The sequence below is a fragment of the Scyliorhinus torazame genome, chromosome 14 (genome assembly GCF_047496885.1).
Source record: "Scyliorhinus torazame isolate Kashiwa2021f chromosome 14, sScyTor2.1, whole genome shotgun sequence".
NCBI lineage: Eukaryota > Metazoa > Chordata > Chondrichthyes > Carcharhiniformes > Scyliorhinidae > Scyliorhinus > Scyliorhinus torazame.
In genome coordinates, this window is record NC_092720.1 from 112,187,445 (window position 1) to 112,204,538 (window position 17,094).

General features: G+C 49.7%; 1 protein-coding gene across 1 annotated transcript; it reads right to left on the reverse strand.

The window, feature by feature from the left end:
* Positions 1 to 13,241: 13,241 nt before the first annotated feature.
* Positions 13,242 to 14,750, reverse strand: LOC140389342 (C-C motif chemokine 20-like). The gene is made up of 4 exons (XM_072473508.1): positions 14,588 to 14,750; positions 14,343 to 14,460; positions 14,026 to 14,106; positions 13,242 to 13,535 (listed from the first exon to the last, which is right to left on the reverse strand). The coding sequence occupies exons 1-4, from the start codon at positions 14,679 to 14,681 to the stop codon at positions 13,514 to 13,516; spliced, it is 315 nt and encodes a 104-aa protein (XP_072329609.1). The 5' UTR covers positions 14,682 to 14,750; the 3' UTR covers positions 13,242 to 13,513.
* Positions 14,751 to 17,094: the final 2,344 nt, after the last annotated feature.

Below are 17,094 nucleotides of genomic sequence, written 5' to 3' on the forward strand. Positions count from 1 at the left end.
TCCAAACCGCTAAATCACCCTGTATCCCATGCCTCCATATTTTCTGCAATAGCCTTCCATGGGGAACCTTATCAAACGCTTTACTGAAATTCATATACACCACACCAACTGCTTTACCCTCGTCCACCTGTTTGGTCACCTTCTCAAAGAACTCAATAAGGTTTGTGAGGCATGACCTACCCTTCACAAAACCGTGTTGACTATCCCTAATCAAATTATTCCTTTCTAGATGAGTATAAATCCTATCTAGTGTAAACCTTTCCAAGACTTTTCCCACAACAGAAGGAAGGCTCACTGGTCTATAGTTACCGGGGTTGTCTCTACTCTCCTTCTTGAACAAGGGGACATTTGCTATCCCCCAGTCTTCTGGCACTATTCCTGTAGACAATGACGACATAAAGATCAAAGCCAAAGGCTCAGCAATCTCCTCCCTAGCTTACCAGAGAATCCCAGGATAAATTCCATCCGGCCCAGGGGTCTTATCTATTTTCACACTTTCCAGAATTGGTAACACCTCCTCCTTATGAACCTCAAGCCCTTCTAGTCTAGTCGCCTGTATCTCAGTGTTCTCCTCGACAACATTGTCTTTTTCCTGTGTGAATACTGACAAAAAGTATTCATTTAGCACGTCTCCTATCTCCTCGGACTCCACGCACAATTTCACACTACTGTCCTTGACTGGCCCCACTCTTACCCTAGTCATTCTTTTATTCCTGACATATCTATAGAAAGCTTTTATAGAAAGCTCCCAGAGGGGGAGGCCAGCGACGGCCCAAGATGTGCAGGCATGGCTGGTCGTTTGGACAGATGACAGACAGCATGTGCCACAGGAGAGTTTGCCTCAACAAAGAGAAAGTGCAGCACCTGTGTCATGTCCTTGCGAAAATGGCACCACGTGGAGAAGGAAGCTACCCACTATCCACGGTGGTAGTCAAGGTTACTGCAGCCCTGAAATTTTACGCCTCAGGATCATTCCCGGGCTCGGCTGAGAGAATGGGATGGGAGAGTACCTGTTTGACAAGCTCTCGCTGGAGGACAGCAGTTAATGTCACATCCAGGATTTGATTTGTAGATGACTTGGCTGCTGTGTGATGTGCATTGCCAACTACACCTGGACCATTTGGCTTTCTCCAGGCAGAAAGAACTTGGGTGAAGAATTGACTTGTTGTGTCAAATTAATTGAATAAAAAGATGCTCATTAATTTGCCCTGTACCTTAAGTTATTGATTGGTTTAACAAATTGCATTGGTGTTACTTGTGCGGCATATCCCAACCAATGGCTCACAAGTGCATCCGTGAAGTCACTTTGATCTGGACCAAGCCCACTAAGTTGCCCGGGCAGCAGGATTCTCAGCCATCACTGGGATGCCCCAGGTCCAGGGGGTAATAGATGGCACGTATGTCGCCTTGCATGCACTCTGCGGTCGGGAGCGTCCTACAGCAACAGTAAGGGATTCGACTCCCTGAACGTCCAACTTGTATGCAACCACCACCTGAAGATCATGCCCGTGTGTGCACGCTTCCCGGGGAGTGTGCACGACAGCTACATCCTGGGGCAATCGGAGATCCCCAACCTCTTTGAGGGGCACCCCAGGGTGACCGGAATGCTCTTCAGGGATAAAGGATACCCACTTAGGACCTGGCTAATGGCACCAGTACGGAGGCAGGTGACCAATGCGCAGACCTGATATAACTGAGTAGTGCATCAAACTCCTCAAAATGCGGTTCCGATGCTTCGACCGCTCTGGCGGTGCACTGCAGTACAACACCTGGAGGGTCACCTGCTTTGTGGTGGTCTGTGTGGTGGTCTGCTGTGCCCTCCACAACCCTCCACAACCTGGCGACATGCTGGAGGAGGAGGAACATCCAGTTCCATCCAAGTAGGAGGACGAGGAGGAGCCGGACCAGGAGGGGCTGGAAGACGAGTCCGGGGAGTACCGATGGGACCAGCCAGAAGGCGGAGGAAGGCGGTGGCATCGAGGGGGCAGTATTACCGGAGGACCAGGGAGGTCCTCATCCTCACTGGCTTCTCATAGGACATGGCTTTGTGTCCGGTTTAGGACCAGAGGGTCCCATCTGACTTGATGGTGGTACATGCCTCACTGTTCCACCCTGTTCTGCATGCTGACCCTGGATCGTGCCATTGTCGGAGGTGGGGGTGGATTCGGGAGAGCTTGTAACCTCTGGTGGGGAGGCTCTGGGTAAGCTTGTAGTGCTCCCTCCTCCCAATTGGTGCCCCGGGGACCCTAGGGGTCACCTTGGCATGCAGGAGCGTCTGGATAGATCTCCGGATGTCCCTGCATCATCTGGATCTGCCATCACTGGCCGCTCCCCAATGTCTGCACTGTGGGCCGGGATTCTCACGGAATTGGCGGGGCGGCCCGTACCGGTGCCAAAGAGTGGCATGAACCACTGGCGTCGGGCCATCTGGAAGTTGCGGAATCCTCCGCACTTCCGGGGGCTAGGCCGGCGTTGGAGGGTTGGCCCTGTGCCAACCGGTGCCGAAGGGCCTCTGCCGGCTGGCATGAGTTGGCGCATGCACAGGACTGCCAGCGCGTTCTGGCGCATGTGCAGAACTGCCGGCGTGTTTCCTGCACATGCGCAGGGGCTTTCTTCTCCACGCCAGCCATCGCGGCGCCTTGCAGAGGCTGGTGCGAAGGGAAAGAATGCCCCCACGGCACCGGCCCGCCTGCAGATCGGTGGGCCCCGATCATGGGGCAGGCCACCGTGGCACCCCCCCCCCCCCCCCCCCGCCACCCAGGGCTGGATCCACACGCGCCCCCCCGAGGACCCCGCTAACCGCCCTCCAAGCCAGGTCCTGCCAGGTTGGACCATGTCCATTACATGGAGGCGGGACTGGCCGAAAATGGGCAGCCGCTCGGCCCATCGGGGCCCGGAGAATTGCTGGGGGCGCCGCTGCCAACGGCCCCCGACCAGCATGGCGGGAACTCCGCCCCCGCCCAAAAACCGGCGCCGGAGAATTTGGCAGCCGGCGTCGGAGCGGCGGGGCGGGATTCACGCCGCCCCCCCCGGCAATTCTCCAACCCGGTGGTGGTTCGGAGAATCCCGCCCCTGGTGTCGATACCCTTAGCAATGCCCCTCTGTGAGCGGGCCATAGCCTGCAGTGCCTCGGCAATGTCCACCTATGTTTGGGACATGGTCCTCAGCGTCTGGGACATGTTCTGAAGCATCTCAGCCATGCCCACCTGAGACTGGGACATGCTCCACAGCACCTCAGAAAGGTCCACCTGCATCAGGGACATGTTCCCGAGCGACTGTGTTATGGGCCAGGGTTTATAGAATACCAAAGTGTATCATGGAGTTCACCTGACCCACAATTGTTTATAGATTTTGGTTATGAGGAGCACAAGGACCTACTTTTCAGGTGTTATTCAACAAGAGGTCTTAAACACTTTTAAACAAAACAAAGTTTATTCTACGAATTCAGTTAACATTTTATGAACACACACAGTAAGCATTTTTATCAACGATAAACATAAATCCCCCACACAGTTACAGTTCGCTATATATATATAAAACTTAATAATTTCTCTTTCAACTGTTTCAGCTTGATAACAACATCCACTGAACCAGGAAAACCCTTTTAACAAAACAGTAGGTTTGAATTCTTTCTAGAAAACAGTTATCGCTTTTAAATTATCAAGTGATCTGGACACCTTTTAACATGCAGAGAGAGAGAGAAGAGAAACCTTCTTTGACGGAATCCAGCTCCCAACAGTGTAAACCGAAAGTAAAACTCAGAGCCACATCCCAGCTCAACGCACACAATGATATCACTGAAGCCATTTGATAAACACACATTTTTTAAAGGGACACTCCTATGACAACTGGGACATGCAGCCTAGGTGCTCAGCCATGCCCGTCACTGACTGAGCAATGCCATGGACACCTCCACTCATACTGCTGGCATCGTGTTCAAGGCGTTCCACTGCAGTTGCCACCCTAGCAGTGTTAGATTTGGTGCCTCGCCTTACCGGTGCTATCTCCTGCACCCGTAGCCTTTGAGAGTCCTCCAATCGGTTATGGAGCTGCTGGACTGTCACTGACACCCCCCTCTGAATATCATGGCTACACCCTAACATCTGCATCAGCTCTGGGAGAACCTGGTCCAGAGGCTCGACATCGGACTGGGATGCAGCGGACCTCTGACTGTTGACTACCCTGGACGTTCCTGCCTCCACCTGATGTGCATCAGCAACTGGGTGGTGTTCATCAGATTGCGCCCCAGAAGCCTGTCCACTACATTCACCCACTGACATTTGTGTATCTGCGCTGGTGGAGATGGGGATGATAGGTGTGATGCCTCAGTGGTGACATCCTCGGAGCTCTCTTCCGATATGTTCTTTTGGGTGGCAGGGGGGCCATCCCGGATGGAACAGCACCATCGGTTGAAGATCCTGTGAGAGAATGGACATGTGGCCAGTGAGTGGGAAGGATCAGTATGTCCAGCATGAACAACTCATGTCTGACAGTTCACCTCTGCAGCGTAGGCCAAGATTGATAACAGGGACCGCTCTGTCCTCGGCCACCGCCCCCCCCCCCAACCTCCAGGGCGCATTCCTCATAGGGAATGAGGACCCTGAGGTTCGTCACCCCGCCGCCCATCTGGGCCCTCTCTCATCTGTTGTGGGCCAACTTCTCCTGTGGGGGACACATTGGGGGCTTGTGAGCGCACAGTTCAAGTATCGGGGATGAGGGGGGTGGTGCTTGATGGGGGACAGGCAGGTGCACCACTGCTGAGCTTGGGGGGGTAATGCAGGTGAATGCCAGGGTGTGTTGGGGCACATCGTGTCAGTGTGCTGGGGGGGTGGACAATGCCAGGTGCAGGATGATTGGGGGCTAGGTGGGATAGTGCCAGGGGGCCAATGCTAACTCACCCGTGCAGTCCAGTGTGGGTCGTTGAGCTTCCTACGGCACTGGGTGCCAGTCCTCCGGGTGACACTCCCCGATCTGATGGCTACTGCCACAGTCTCCCAGGTGGCTGACCTGTGGCTGACCTGTAGCTGACCCTCAGGGGAACGGTGTATCCCGTCTATACTCGACCGCGTCCATGAGCCTGGCTAGGTCAGCATCCCTGAATTGTGCAGCTTGGACTGCGCGGTGGCATGGACACGTGCTGTCTGGGGTTTGCTTTGCGGGATTGGTTTAAGTGCTGCTCCTCCTTATTAGTGGGCAGCTGCCGGGTGCGGTCCCAGCGAATCAGCCGGCAGGACAGTCATTTGCGACGTGAAGCCCGTCACTAAGTGGCTTAGTTAATGTTAGATACTGCTGACGGTCTTGCCCGGTTGACTGTCGGGCAACACCCGGAATTTCTTGCTCGCCACCACACTTTGAATGAATTTGGTTAGATCGCACCCCTAGTCTTTCTCGGAAGCTCTTCAGAACAAATAGACAGCCTCCTTAAAAGAACTGCGCTTGGAAACAACACCTGGGGTGGGGGTGGGGGGAATTCTCCAGTCGTTCACTGAAGGCCGGATTCCCTGGTACCCAGGCAGCTCACCCCCACCCGTGTGCTTCCTGGTGGTGCGGGGCTGTTTCGATAGGAAATGGCATGAGTAGGGAATTCCACCACCAGCAAACAATGGACCAAATTCTCCGTTCTCACGAGCAATGGTAGCACGGCGAAATCGTAACAGAGAATCCCGACCCGACTCAAAAGAGGAAGCACTTCCGAGTTAATGAACCGTGAAGAGCTATAAAAACAAACAAAGCTATACCTTAATTTGAAATAACCTTGATCTGTCAATCAGGAAGCTTGTTAAAGGTAATGGACTGTAAAATTGAATGTAAACAATGCAGATCAAAGCTTTTAGGCTTCCCAGCATGCCCATAGGCTTCGAAAAGTTAAAACGGAAGAAAATTGATTCTGAAAAAAGCACTTCAAAGTTTTCCAATACATCAAAGGGAACACTTGGACCTTCATCTGATAGAGCTTTGAACTTCACATGCTGTGAGAGACATCAAAGAGTTTCAAGGCAACAGGGGAAACACTTCCACGTTCACCTCACTGATCTTTGAACGTGACATGTTGGGAGAACTATCAAAGAGTTCGAACACATCAGAGGGAAGACTTTTAACTACAACTTGCTGAAGGGCAGATTAATGATTTTCAAAGCTACAGAAAGAAGATCTGCCATACAACCTCAATCCTGGCTCGTTCAAAGCAGCCCAGGCACCCCTACCCCCAGCTCCATTGAAGAACGTCCCTTGGCACCCTGGAGGTAAGTGTAGAGAGGGTACCCCCTTGCCTCCACCCCCCCTCCCCCCCCGCTAACCCTGGATTTGAGTCACCAGGTCCCAGCTTGTCAGGAACTGCACTAAGTCATGCCCGGGTGACTCCCAGAGGTCGTTGAATTGGGCCTGCTTCCCAATAATGACAATAAAATTAATTTAAATGAATGCTTTGAATGTTCTTGTCCGCAGGGCTAGAACCTGATCAGGCCGCCAGAGCAGGTTGGGAGACTCAAATGGCTTTGATGTCTGGCGAAAACCCCGTTTTGGCCCTCACACCCGATTCAACGAGACATCATGATTCCCGCATAGGGCTACCAGCTCCAGAGAATCGCCCACATATCTGTCTTACACTCTAATATTCAGGGTAAGTACAGATGCAATTCCAAGGTGATTCTTTGGATTTCTCAACAACCTACCCAGATGCTTGTCACACTGCGAGCCAAGTGGTCTGACTGAAACTCTGGGCGAGATTCTCTGGCCTCACCGCGGCGTGTTTTCCGGTGATGTGAGGAAGCCTGCCTTTGGCTGGCGGTGGGGTGTTTTGGTCTTGTCGCTGTGAATGGGGTTTCCCAATGAATCCACCCCAAGCTGCCGTGAAATCCATGGTGGGGGTGCACTGTGGGTAGGATTGGAATGTTCCCGTCAGTGTGAACAGCCAGAGGATCCCGCTCTTTGTCTTTGTCATGATGGTTTTGTATCTCCATGTTTGAAGATTTCACCTTGGAATTCTCTCCAAACATTACTCCTACTCAGACCTTTTCAACACCTCTAGGGTTTTATTCTTGCCTTCTGAGATTTCTTTCCTCTTCATCTCCACATACACTCAAGTTTCACCTTCCAAATACTCTTGCAGATCTTTGGCAATGCCTAGAAGAACACCACAAAGGGTACCTTTTCCCTGATGGACCACAGTGCGGAGTCATCAACCATCACCTGCCCTCTCAGACCTTCAGGGCTTCTCTCAAGCCAGTTATACGTCAGGACAGCTCCCAGAGCTCTTCCTTTTTCTTTGCTACTGACGTTCATTTTGACTCAATGGGTTCTATCTCTGATCTTTGTCCTCATCTGGTTTTGGGCCTTCTTCTTGATTTGGGGCTGTAGTACCGTCAATATGACGCAAGGCAGGTTGAGGTAAGGTCAATTGAAGGCTTTATTAAGCAGAACTTTATCCCCAGCAGCGTGGTTACAGAATGCAGCTGCTGAGGGAAATGGAGGGAAAAGCTGGGTTCTTATACCGGCATTTCTGGGTGGAGTCTAGTAGGTGGCAGATCCTATCAGGACCTGGCATCCCTCCACCAATAGCCTGTCGGCACGTGGTGTACCGTCTTACCCCTAATACATGCCACCACATTCACCCCTTGTTGAAAAAGAACCCGGCGGGATGGTGGTTCGCATGGTGGTAGGGGTTTACAGAGTTGGTACTGTGCCGTAACTTTGAACAAAACACAAAATTATCGCTTCAACTGGGCCAACGGGCCAAACAGGGTCAGCATGATGCCATAACTATAACAAGACACAAGAACTGAAAACGTTGAGAATTAAAGTGATTCGATGAGTCGGATGGGTGCCCTGGTCGTCCTTTCCGATCATCTCGGGCGTGGTGGTGATGGCGCTGGCTCGAGTCCCGTCGACTGTGGGAGCGTAGCTGTGTCCTTACTCCTGAGCGGGTCTGGGAGGAGAACTGAACCCCCCGGGAAAGGGGTGGCTGCGGGATGAGCCGGCGGGAGTGAGGAGGTGGTGATTGGCGTTGGGAGGGGTGTGGGTAGCTCCGGCGGGCGCCAGGCCTCGCAGGGAGACCGTGTCCTGTCGGCTTCGGGGCACTCCACATCGGCGTATTACGGGTTGACGTGAAGGAGATGCACCCGTTCCACCAACGGATCTGACTTGTGCGCCCGCACATGTTTCCGGAGCAGAATGGGTCCCGGAGCTGCTAGCCAGGTGGGAAGAGAAGGAGGCGCTCGTGAGGCGTTTGATTCGTGGTGGTGCACAGCAGGGACCAGATAGAGTGAAGGGCATCCGGGAGGACTTCCTGCCAGCGGGAAATTGGGAGACTCCTAGACCGGAGGGCCAGCAGGACGGCCTTCCAGACCGTTCCATACTCCCTTTCTACCTGCCCGTTCCCCCGGGGGTTGTAATTGGTCGTCCTGCTTGAGGCTATGCCCTTGCTGAGCAGGAATTGGCGCAGTTCGTCACTCATAAAGGAGGGCCCCCTGTCGCTATGGATATAGTCGGGGAAACCAAACAGTGTAAAAATGGTACCGAGGACTTGAATGACTATGGACGCTGTCATGTCGGGGCAGGGGATGGCGAAAGGGAAACGAGAGTATTCATCAACGACGTTCAGGAAGTACGCGTTGCGATCGGTGGAGGGGAGGGGGCCTTTGAAATCCAAACTGAGGCGTTCAAAGAGTCGAGAGGCCTTAACCAGGTGCGCTCTATCTGGCCTGAAAAAGTGCGGTTTGCACTCAGCGTAGATCTGGCAGTTTCTGGTGACTGTTCGGACGTCCTCGACGGAGTAAGGGAGGTTGCGGGCCTTAAGGAAGTGGTAGAAACAAGTGACCCCCGGCAGAGGTCCTCGTGGAGGGCTTGTAGACGGTCCAGTTGTACATTGGCACATGCGCCGCGAGATAGGGCATCGGATGGCTCGTTCAGCTTTCCGGGACGGTACAAGATCTCATAATTGAAGGTGGAGAGTTCGATCCTCCACCGCAAGATCTTGTTGTTCTTGATCTTGCCCCGCTGTGCATTATCGAACATGAAGGCAACCGACTGTTGGTCAGTGAGGAGAGTGAATCTCCTACCGGCCAGGTAATGCCTCCAGTGTCGCACAGCTTCCACTATTGCTTGTGCCTCCTTTTCCACTGAGGAGTGGCGGATTTCTGAAGCGTGGAGGGTTCGGGAGAAGAAGGCCACGGGTCTGCCTGCTTGGTTGAGGGTGGCCACCAGAGCCACATCCGATGCGTCGCTCTCGACCTGGAAGGGGAGGGACTCGTCGATGGCGCGCATCGTGGCCTTTGCGATATCCGCTTTGATGCGGCTAAAGGCCTGGCATGCCTCTGTCGACAGGGGAAAAGTAGTGGACTGGATTAGCGCACGGGCCTTGTCGGCGTATTGTGGAACCCACTGGGCGTAATAAGAAAAGAAGCCCAGGCAACGTTTCAGGGCTTTGGCACAGTGGGGGAGAGGGAACTCCATAAGGGGGCGCATGCATTCGGGGCCGGGGCCTATCACTCCATTACGCACTATGTAGCCCAGGATGGCTAGACGATCGGTGTGGAACACGCATTTTTCTTTGTTGTCAGTGAGGTTCAGGGCCTGAGCGGTCTGGAGGAATGTTTGGAGGTTGGCGTCGTGGTCCTGCTGGTCGTGGCCGCAGATGGTGACGTTGTCGAGATACGGGAACGTGGCCCGTAAACCGTGCTGGTCAACCATTCGGTCCATCTCTCGTTGGAAGACCGAGACTCCGTTCGTGACGCCGAATGGAACCCTTAAAAAGTGGTATAATCGCCCGTCTGCTTCGAAGGCAGTATAGTTGCGGTCACCGGGACGGATGGGGAGCTGGTGGTAGGCGGACTTGAGGTCCACGTGGAAGAGACCTTGTACTGGGCAATCCGATTGACCATGTCGGATATGCGGGGGAGAGGGTCCGCATCTAGCTGAGTGTACCTGTTGATGGTCTGACTATAGTCGATGACCATCCTCTGTTTCTCCCCGGTCTTAACGACTACCACCTGGGCTCTCCAGGGACTGTTGCTAGCCTGGATGATGCCTTCCTTCAGCAGCCTCTGGACTTCGGATCGGATAAATGCTCGGTCCTGGGCGTTGTACCATCTCCTCCTTGTGGCGACGGGTTTGCAATCCGGGGTGAGGTTCGCAAACAAGGAAGGCGGTTCAACCTTGAGGGTCGCGAGGCCGCAGACAGCCAGTGGGGGTATAGGGCCGCCAAATTTAAATGTTAAACTCTGGAGGTTGCATTGGAAGTCCAACCCTAGCAGTGTGGGCGCACAAAGATGGGGGAGGACATACAGCTGGTAATTTTGGAACTCCCTCCCCTGCACCGTTAGGTTAGCGATGCAGAACCCCGTGATCTGAACGGAGTGGGATCCCGCCGCCAGGAAAATTTTCTGGGTGCTTGGCCGAATTACGAGGGAACAGCGCCTTACCGTGTCCGGATGGATGAAGCTCTCCGTCCTCCCAGAGTCGATGAGACACGGCGTCTTGTAGCCATTCACTAGGACTGTAGTGGTTGCAGTCTGGAGCATCCGGGGTCGCGACTGGTCGAGGGTCGTCGAAGCCAGACGTGGTTGTTGAAGTTGAGCATCGTAATCAGGCAGTATGTGGCCGTCTGTGTCGGGGTCCTTCAGCTAAGATGGCGGCGTCCACGGATCGAGTGCGGTTGGGGGTGGACAAAATGGCGGCGCCCATCGCTTCCTCGTGGCGTCCGGGGTCCAAAATGGCGGCGTCCGTTGGTCGCACGTGGATCGCTGGGCGGGCTGGGTCTGTGGTCCCGTTTCTTCCCCGGAGATAGCGGCGACCCCGCGGGACTTGCACACCGTCGCATAGTGGCCCTTCTTCCTGCAGCTTTTGCAGGTAGCCGCGCGGGCCGGGCAGCGCTGCCGAGGGTGTTTCGGCTGGACGCAAAAATAGCAGCGGGGCCCCCCCAGTTGGTCTGGTGTTTTCGCCGCGCAGGTTTGCGGGGGTGGGGGGGGTGTCGGAGAGTCGACCGCAGCGGGGGTCGGGGGAGTAGGCGCGGGCGTTACGCGAGGCCACATCGAGGGATGCCGCCAGGGCCCGAGCTTCTGTAAGTCCCAGAGATTCTTTCTCCAGAAGCCTCTGGCGGATCTGGGAAGAGGCCAAACCTGCCACATACGCATCGCGGACCAGGAGCTCTGTGTGTTCATTCGCTGTTACCGCCGGGCAGTTGCAGTTTCGACCCAGGATCTGCAGGGCGTTATAAAACTCGTCCAGCGATTCCCCAGGAAATTGCCGTCGTGTAGCGAGCTGGTAGCGAGCAAAAACCTGGTTGGCGGGCCGGATGTAGATATCCTTCAGCGTGGCGATGGCACCGGTGAAACCGTCCTCGTCCTCGCTAAGGGAGTAGACGTCAGGACTCACCCTGGAATAGAGGACTTGCATCTTTTGTTCGTCATTCGGTGTGCCGGGGGCCATTCGGAGGTAGCCCTCAAAGCATGCCAGCCAGTGCTTGAAGATAGAGGTTGAGTTAGCTGCTTGGGGTGCGATGCGCAGGCACTCCGGGGTGATTTGGAGCTCCATGTTTCCACGTTGTTTTCTTCAATTTAAATTCTGCTTAATAAATTGTAGTACCGTCAATATGAAGCAAGGCCGGTTGAGGTAAGGTCAATTGAAGGCTTTATTAAGCAGAACTTTATCCCCAGCAGCGTGGTTACAGAATGCAGCTGCTGAGGGAAATGGAGGGAAAAGCTGGGTTCTTATACCGGCATTTCTGGGTGGAGTCCAGTAGGTGGCAGATCCTATCAGGACCTGGCATCCCTCCACCAATAGCCTGTCGGCACGTGCTGTACCGTATTACCCCTAATACCACAGGGGCCTTTTCCAATATCCTGCCGTCTGGACATCTCTCGAATGGTGCTCCAGTTCAGGTCACCTTGCCTGTTTCACACCATTTCACTCCCTTGCTTCTTTTTCTCTACATGTGCAGAGGGCTGGTTCCTGGCCTAAAGATGCGAAAATGGACAAACTGCACGTGCGCAGCCCTTTCCCTGTCAACGTATGCACAGATGTCCAGAGGACTGACTGGAACTGTAGTTTCCAAAGTATGACTCTGATTTAAACTTAAAGTAAGCTTTTCTTTTCTCTTAAAAGGCACCATGGGAAACCCATGGTCAGGTATGCGCTGCCAGTGGCAACGGAATCCCAACAGCTGGAGAATTCCGGCCATGGCCTAGTCACGTCCTTGTAATCCTATTATTTGCTAAGAGGGAAAGAGGTTTATTAATGAAGAAATTTAACCGGGAAATTGGGAAGGAGAGAAAATTTGTTGTGAGGTAGTTTTTTCACTGATGGATTAGAATACAGGAGGGAGATAGAGAACTTGGTGACATGCTGCAATGACAACAATTTCACCTTCAATGTCAGCAAAACTGAGGAGCCGGTCACCGACTTCAGGGAGCGAAGTATCATATATACCCCTGTCTGTATCAATGGTACAGAGGTGAAGATGGTTCACAGCTTCAAATTCCTAGGTGTAAACATCACCAACAATCTGTCTTGGTCCACCAACTTCGATGCTACGACCAAGAAAGCACAACAGCTCTTATACTTCCTCAGGAAATTAAGGAAGTTCGGCATGTCCACAATGACTCTTACCAATTTTAATAGATGTACCATAGAAAACATCCTATCAGGCTGCATCATAGCTTGGTATGGCAACTGCTCAACCCAAGACCATAAGAAACTACAGAGAGTCGTGAACACAGCCCAGTCCATCACACAAATCCGCCTCCCATCCATTGACTCTGTCGACACCTCCTGCTGCCTTGGGAAAGCGGGCAGCATAATCAAAAACCCCTCCCACCTGGGTTATTCTCTCTTCTAACCTCTTCCATCGGGCAGGAGATACAAACTGATCTTTCTGTGCATCTTCTCCACAGTTGTAGCACTATATTCCGTATGCATCATCTTATGTCTATGTTTATATATTTACACCGTGTATTTATCATATGTACAATGTTTTCATGTATGGAGAGATCTGTCTGGACTGTACGCAGAACAATACTTTTCACTCTACCTTGGTACATGTGACAATAAATATAAATCTAGATACTAACTCCATTGTCCTATTAGAAAGTCTGTTCCAAATAATGTATGTATGCCTATACAGGGCGATCTTTAGCCTTTTGGTGCAATGGTCATGACAGTTCAATCTCAATTAAGAAACACATTTAGCATGTATATGAACAGATAAATATTGAACTGAGATCTAAAGTGTTGTTTCAAAAGCTTTGTTTATTAATCAGTCTAATACATGTTTTCTGAATATTCATAATTTACAAAAACATTCACAATGAGTTACAATTCACCAGTCAACATAGGTAAAAATATAAATTTAACTTTGGACAACTTAATAGCTTAACAGCTGAATGCTTTTTGAGCAGTTGATAAGATGTGCATAGATCATAACATTGAAGCGAGCAACAAATTAACAAAAATGCATTTTTCCAATGTTATAAAGGAGCGATATTGTCCAATAACTATCGGATTAAGATAGCTGAGTCTTTCAATTCTGTTTCATTTCTTTCCTAGAAAACAAATGTAAAAAGGAAATTAATTACAATAGATTTTAGAAGTGAAATAAAGGTGGTTTCAAAATTCAGGTTCATTAAATTGATTACTTTGGCTTTTTCCTTCAGTTGTCACAGCTTGTTCTTAGTGAACATGATTTAAAAATAATAATTGTCCAAAGGTACAATCTCATGTCTTACAGCACCAACATATGTTGAAATATTGAGTGTGCTCTTTAAAAACAGTCATGTCATAGGAAAGAGGAAGCTCTGCAGAGTGTTCTGCCAGCACTTCTACATTAATTCAGGTTTGGTTTTGGTTTTTGGTTTGGTAAATAAATTTGACAGAAATGAATAATTGGTAAAGTTTTGAATTCCAGCATATTCAAACTTGCAAGACCTTCTTAGTTTAACAAATACAGTGAATGCACTACACCTTACTACTGATTTAAAAAAAATATATGTGCACTTAACATTTTACAGAGACAAAAATAAGCTGTTTTCTTACCTCAGAAAACCAACAATAATTTTGTGCACCCAGTCTTCATTTGGATTTGCACAAATTCTTCGGCCTTTTCTTGTGTAAAATCTGTAAAGAATTATTTTTTCAAAAACCTTGATTAAATTATTAGATTGCTATACATGTTGTGTATTTTTCGTAATAATAATCTTTATTAGTGTCGCAAGTAAGCTTACATTAATTAACACTGCAATGAAGTTACTGTAAAAATTTCCTAGTCACCTCAGGAATATATCAACAGAGTGCAAAGGTAAATTTAAAACATCTTTCCCTCTTTAAGAAATCAAAGAACAATATGCACTTACATGATGGCATTGATCGTGCAGAGTTCGTTTGCAAATTGCCTCACATAGCCTACAATAAGTCTAGCAGGTAAAGGTTTCTTCGAGTATGAAAGACAGCAATCTACTGGAGACTGGGCATCTGTGTTTTTTAAAAAAGGACAACGGTAAGAAAGATTGGTTAGAAAGTAAATGATTCACCAACAGCAAAACAGATGCTGTGGTTTCAGGTGAAAGTTTCAAAAAAAGAGGAGCACATAGTCAGTCACCTGCAAATGGAGATGTACCCAGCATACTGAGCATGAACAGTCCCAATAACATAGCCGTGGCCAGGTTCCTGCAGATGGAGACCGTTTGAGCCATCTTAGCGATTTATCACAACAGGTGTCAGCACTTAGGAGATCGTAGAGTTGAGCTGATTTGACAAGGTTACATTCTGCTTTTATACCTTTACTCTCACAGTATCTTGGGGAAATTTAAAAAAAAGGAATTTTCTTAAGAGGAGTGAAGTGACGTAAAGCTCCAACCAGAAAGGATTTCCGATTCATTTTTCATCCTCCCACAACACAGTCATGATCACCTTTTATCAGCCCAACCCATCATCAAAAAAAAAGTTTTCAGATAATGAACACTCAAAGCTCATAACGCCAATTTTACATTTGAAAATATACAATTTTTCTTGGTTCGTATCCAAGTAGGTCACAAAGAAAACAAAACCCCCTAACCTCGATATTTTGATGCATCAGTAAAGGATCTCAAACTGACATTACTGTCAAAACAATCATTTTTATCTGTTAAACTTTCCTTTGTCATTGTATGTTTTAGCATTGGTTGAGGAATAAAGCGTTTTCTTTGTCCATATGTGCCTGAAATAATTGTGAGAATCTTTATGTGAGAAAACCACATGAATGAATACTCAGAAACATAACAGTTGATTCTACCAAGAGAATATCCTGAACAATTTTTAATACAGCATAATAGCTATTAACCTGAGAAAGGGTAATTGTAGTTCTATATCACAGCCGAGAAATGTTGACTGGGATTTTGTGGCCCCGGCACTGATGGGCATCGTTGCGAGCAGGACGGGAAAATTGGACAGTCATTGTCGCGTCCCACCTGTGACAATGCCTGGCAGAGTCGGGGCTTGAAAATCCCACCCAATGTATCTGACATTTACCAGGAAGCTCATAACAGGAAGGTCAATCAATCTGGTGTGCCAGTTGAATCCCTCAACTAACATAGATGGACTACATTACAAATCTTATCTCCTTATTACAACACCAGGTTAAAGTCCAACAGGTTTGTTTCGATGTCACTAGCTTTCGGAGCACTGCTCCTTCCTCAGGTGAATGAAGAGGTATGTTCCAGAAACATATATATAGGCAGACTCAAAGAAACCTCAAACAAACCATTGTTTGCAGCAAACTACCCAGCCTTCAGAACAGTGACCACGACACCACATAACCCTGCCATGGCAATCTCTGCAAGATGTGCCAGATCATTGACATGGATACCACCATTACACGTGAGAACACCACCCACCAGGTACGCGGTACATACTCATGCGACTCGGCCAATGTTGTCTACCTCATATGCTGCAGGAAAGGATGTCCCGAAGCGTGGTACATTGGCGAGACCATGCAGACGCTGCGACAACGAATGAATGGACATCGTGCGACAATCACCAGGCAGGAATGTTCCCTTCCAGTCAGGGAACACTTCAACAGTCAAGGGCATTCAGCCTCTGATCTCCGGGTAAGCGTTCTCCAAGGCGGCCTTCAGGACGCGCGACAACGCAGAATCACCGAGCAGATGCTTATAGCCAAGTTCCGCACACACGAGTGCGGCCTCAACCGGGACCTGGGATTCATGTCGCATTACATTCATCCCCCACCATCTGGCCTGCGAAATCCTACCAACTGTCCTGGCTTGACACAATTCACACCTCTTTAACCTGGGGTTACCCCATCACTGGATCTGTAAAGATTTAATCACCTGCTAATGCTCGCATTCCAAGCATTGTCTGGCATCTTTGAATCTGTCTATATATATGTTTCTGGAACATACCTCTTCATTCACCTGAGGAAGGAGCAGCGCTCCGAAAGCTAGTGACATCGAAACAAACCTGTTGGACTTTAACCTGGTGTTGTAAAACTTCATACTGTGCTCAGCCCAGCCCAATGCCGGCATCTCCACATCATGACTCCTTATTAGAAAGGGACATTAATAAAAATTGTTGACATCTCTGGAGAATTCTAGAAATGAGCTTGGTGCTGGTGTCTGCAGTAAATGCCAAATAGAACTCATGTTTCCTTGTGAATGTGTACTGTTAAGGAGCAATGATATTATAAATTTTACCTGGAGGATTTGATTGAAGAAGCTGGAGAAGTTTCAACTACGACTTTGTTTTATGTGGGTTTTTATATAAGGTTTATGAGTACAGAAAAGTTGGATTTGAAAAGTGTTACAAAAAATAACAAAAAGAAGTACCAATTTTAATGAAGAAGATTTCTGCTCCTCAACTGTGCAGAGGTACATGAAAATACTATGTATTTTGGGGTGAGGCATATTGCCTCTATTTTTTGCTTCCCATTTTCGATCTAGTTGAGTTAATAGATAGATGTTGGTCCCAGTTTTGCTTCCTCCAAGGAGTGAAAGACATTGATAAAGGTATCCTAGAGTCTCCCACATTTGTCACACACAGCCCATCATCAGAATTCTTAGCGCGATAGTAACACACAGGGACGGACTTCTCCAGCCATTGGGATTCCCTTGT

Coding starts and splice junctions, on each gene's coding strand:
- LOC140389342 (XM_072473508.1), bottom strand. CDS start 14,681: ATGGCTCAAACGGTCTCCATCTGCAGGAACCTGGCCACGGCTATGTTA. Junction 14,461..14,587: donor GGGTACATCTCCATTTGCAG/GTGACTGACTAT, acceptor TAAAAAACACAG/ATGCCCAGTCTCCAGTAGAT. Junction 13,536..14,025: donor ATTATTGTTGGTTTTCTGAG/GTAAGAAAACAG, acceptor TTTGTTTTCTAG/GAAAGAAATGAAACAGAATT.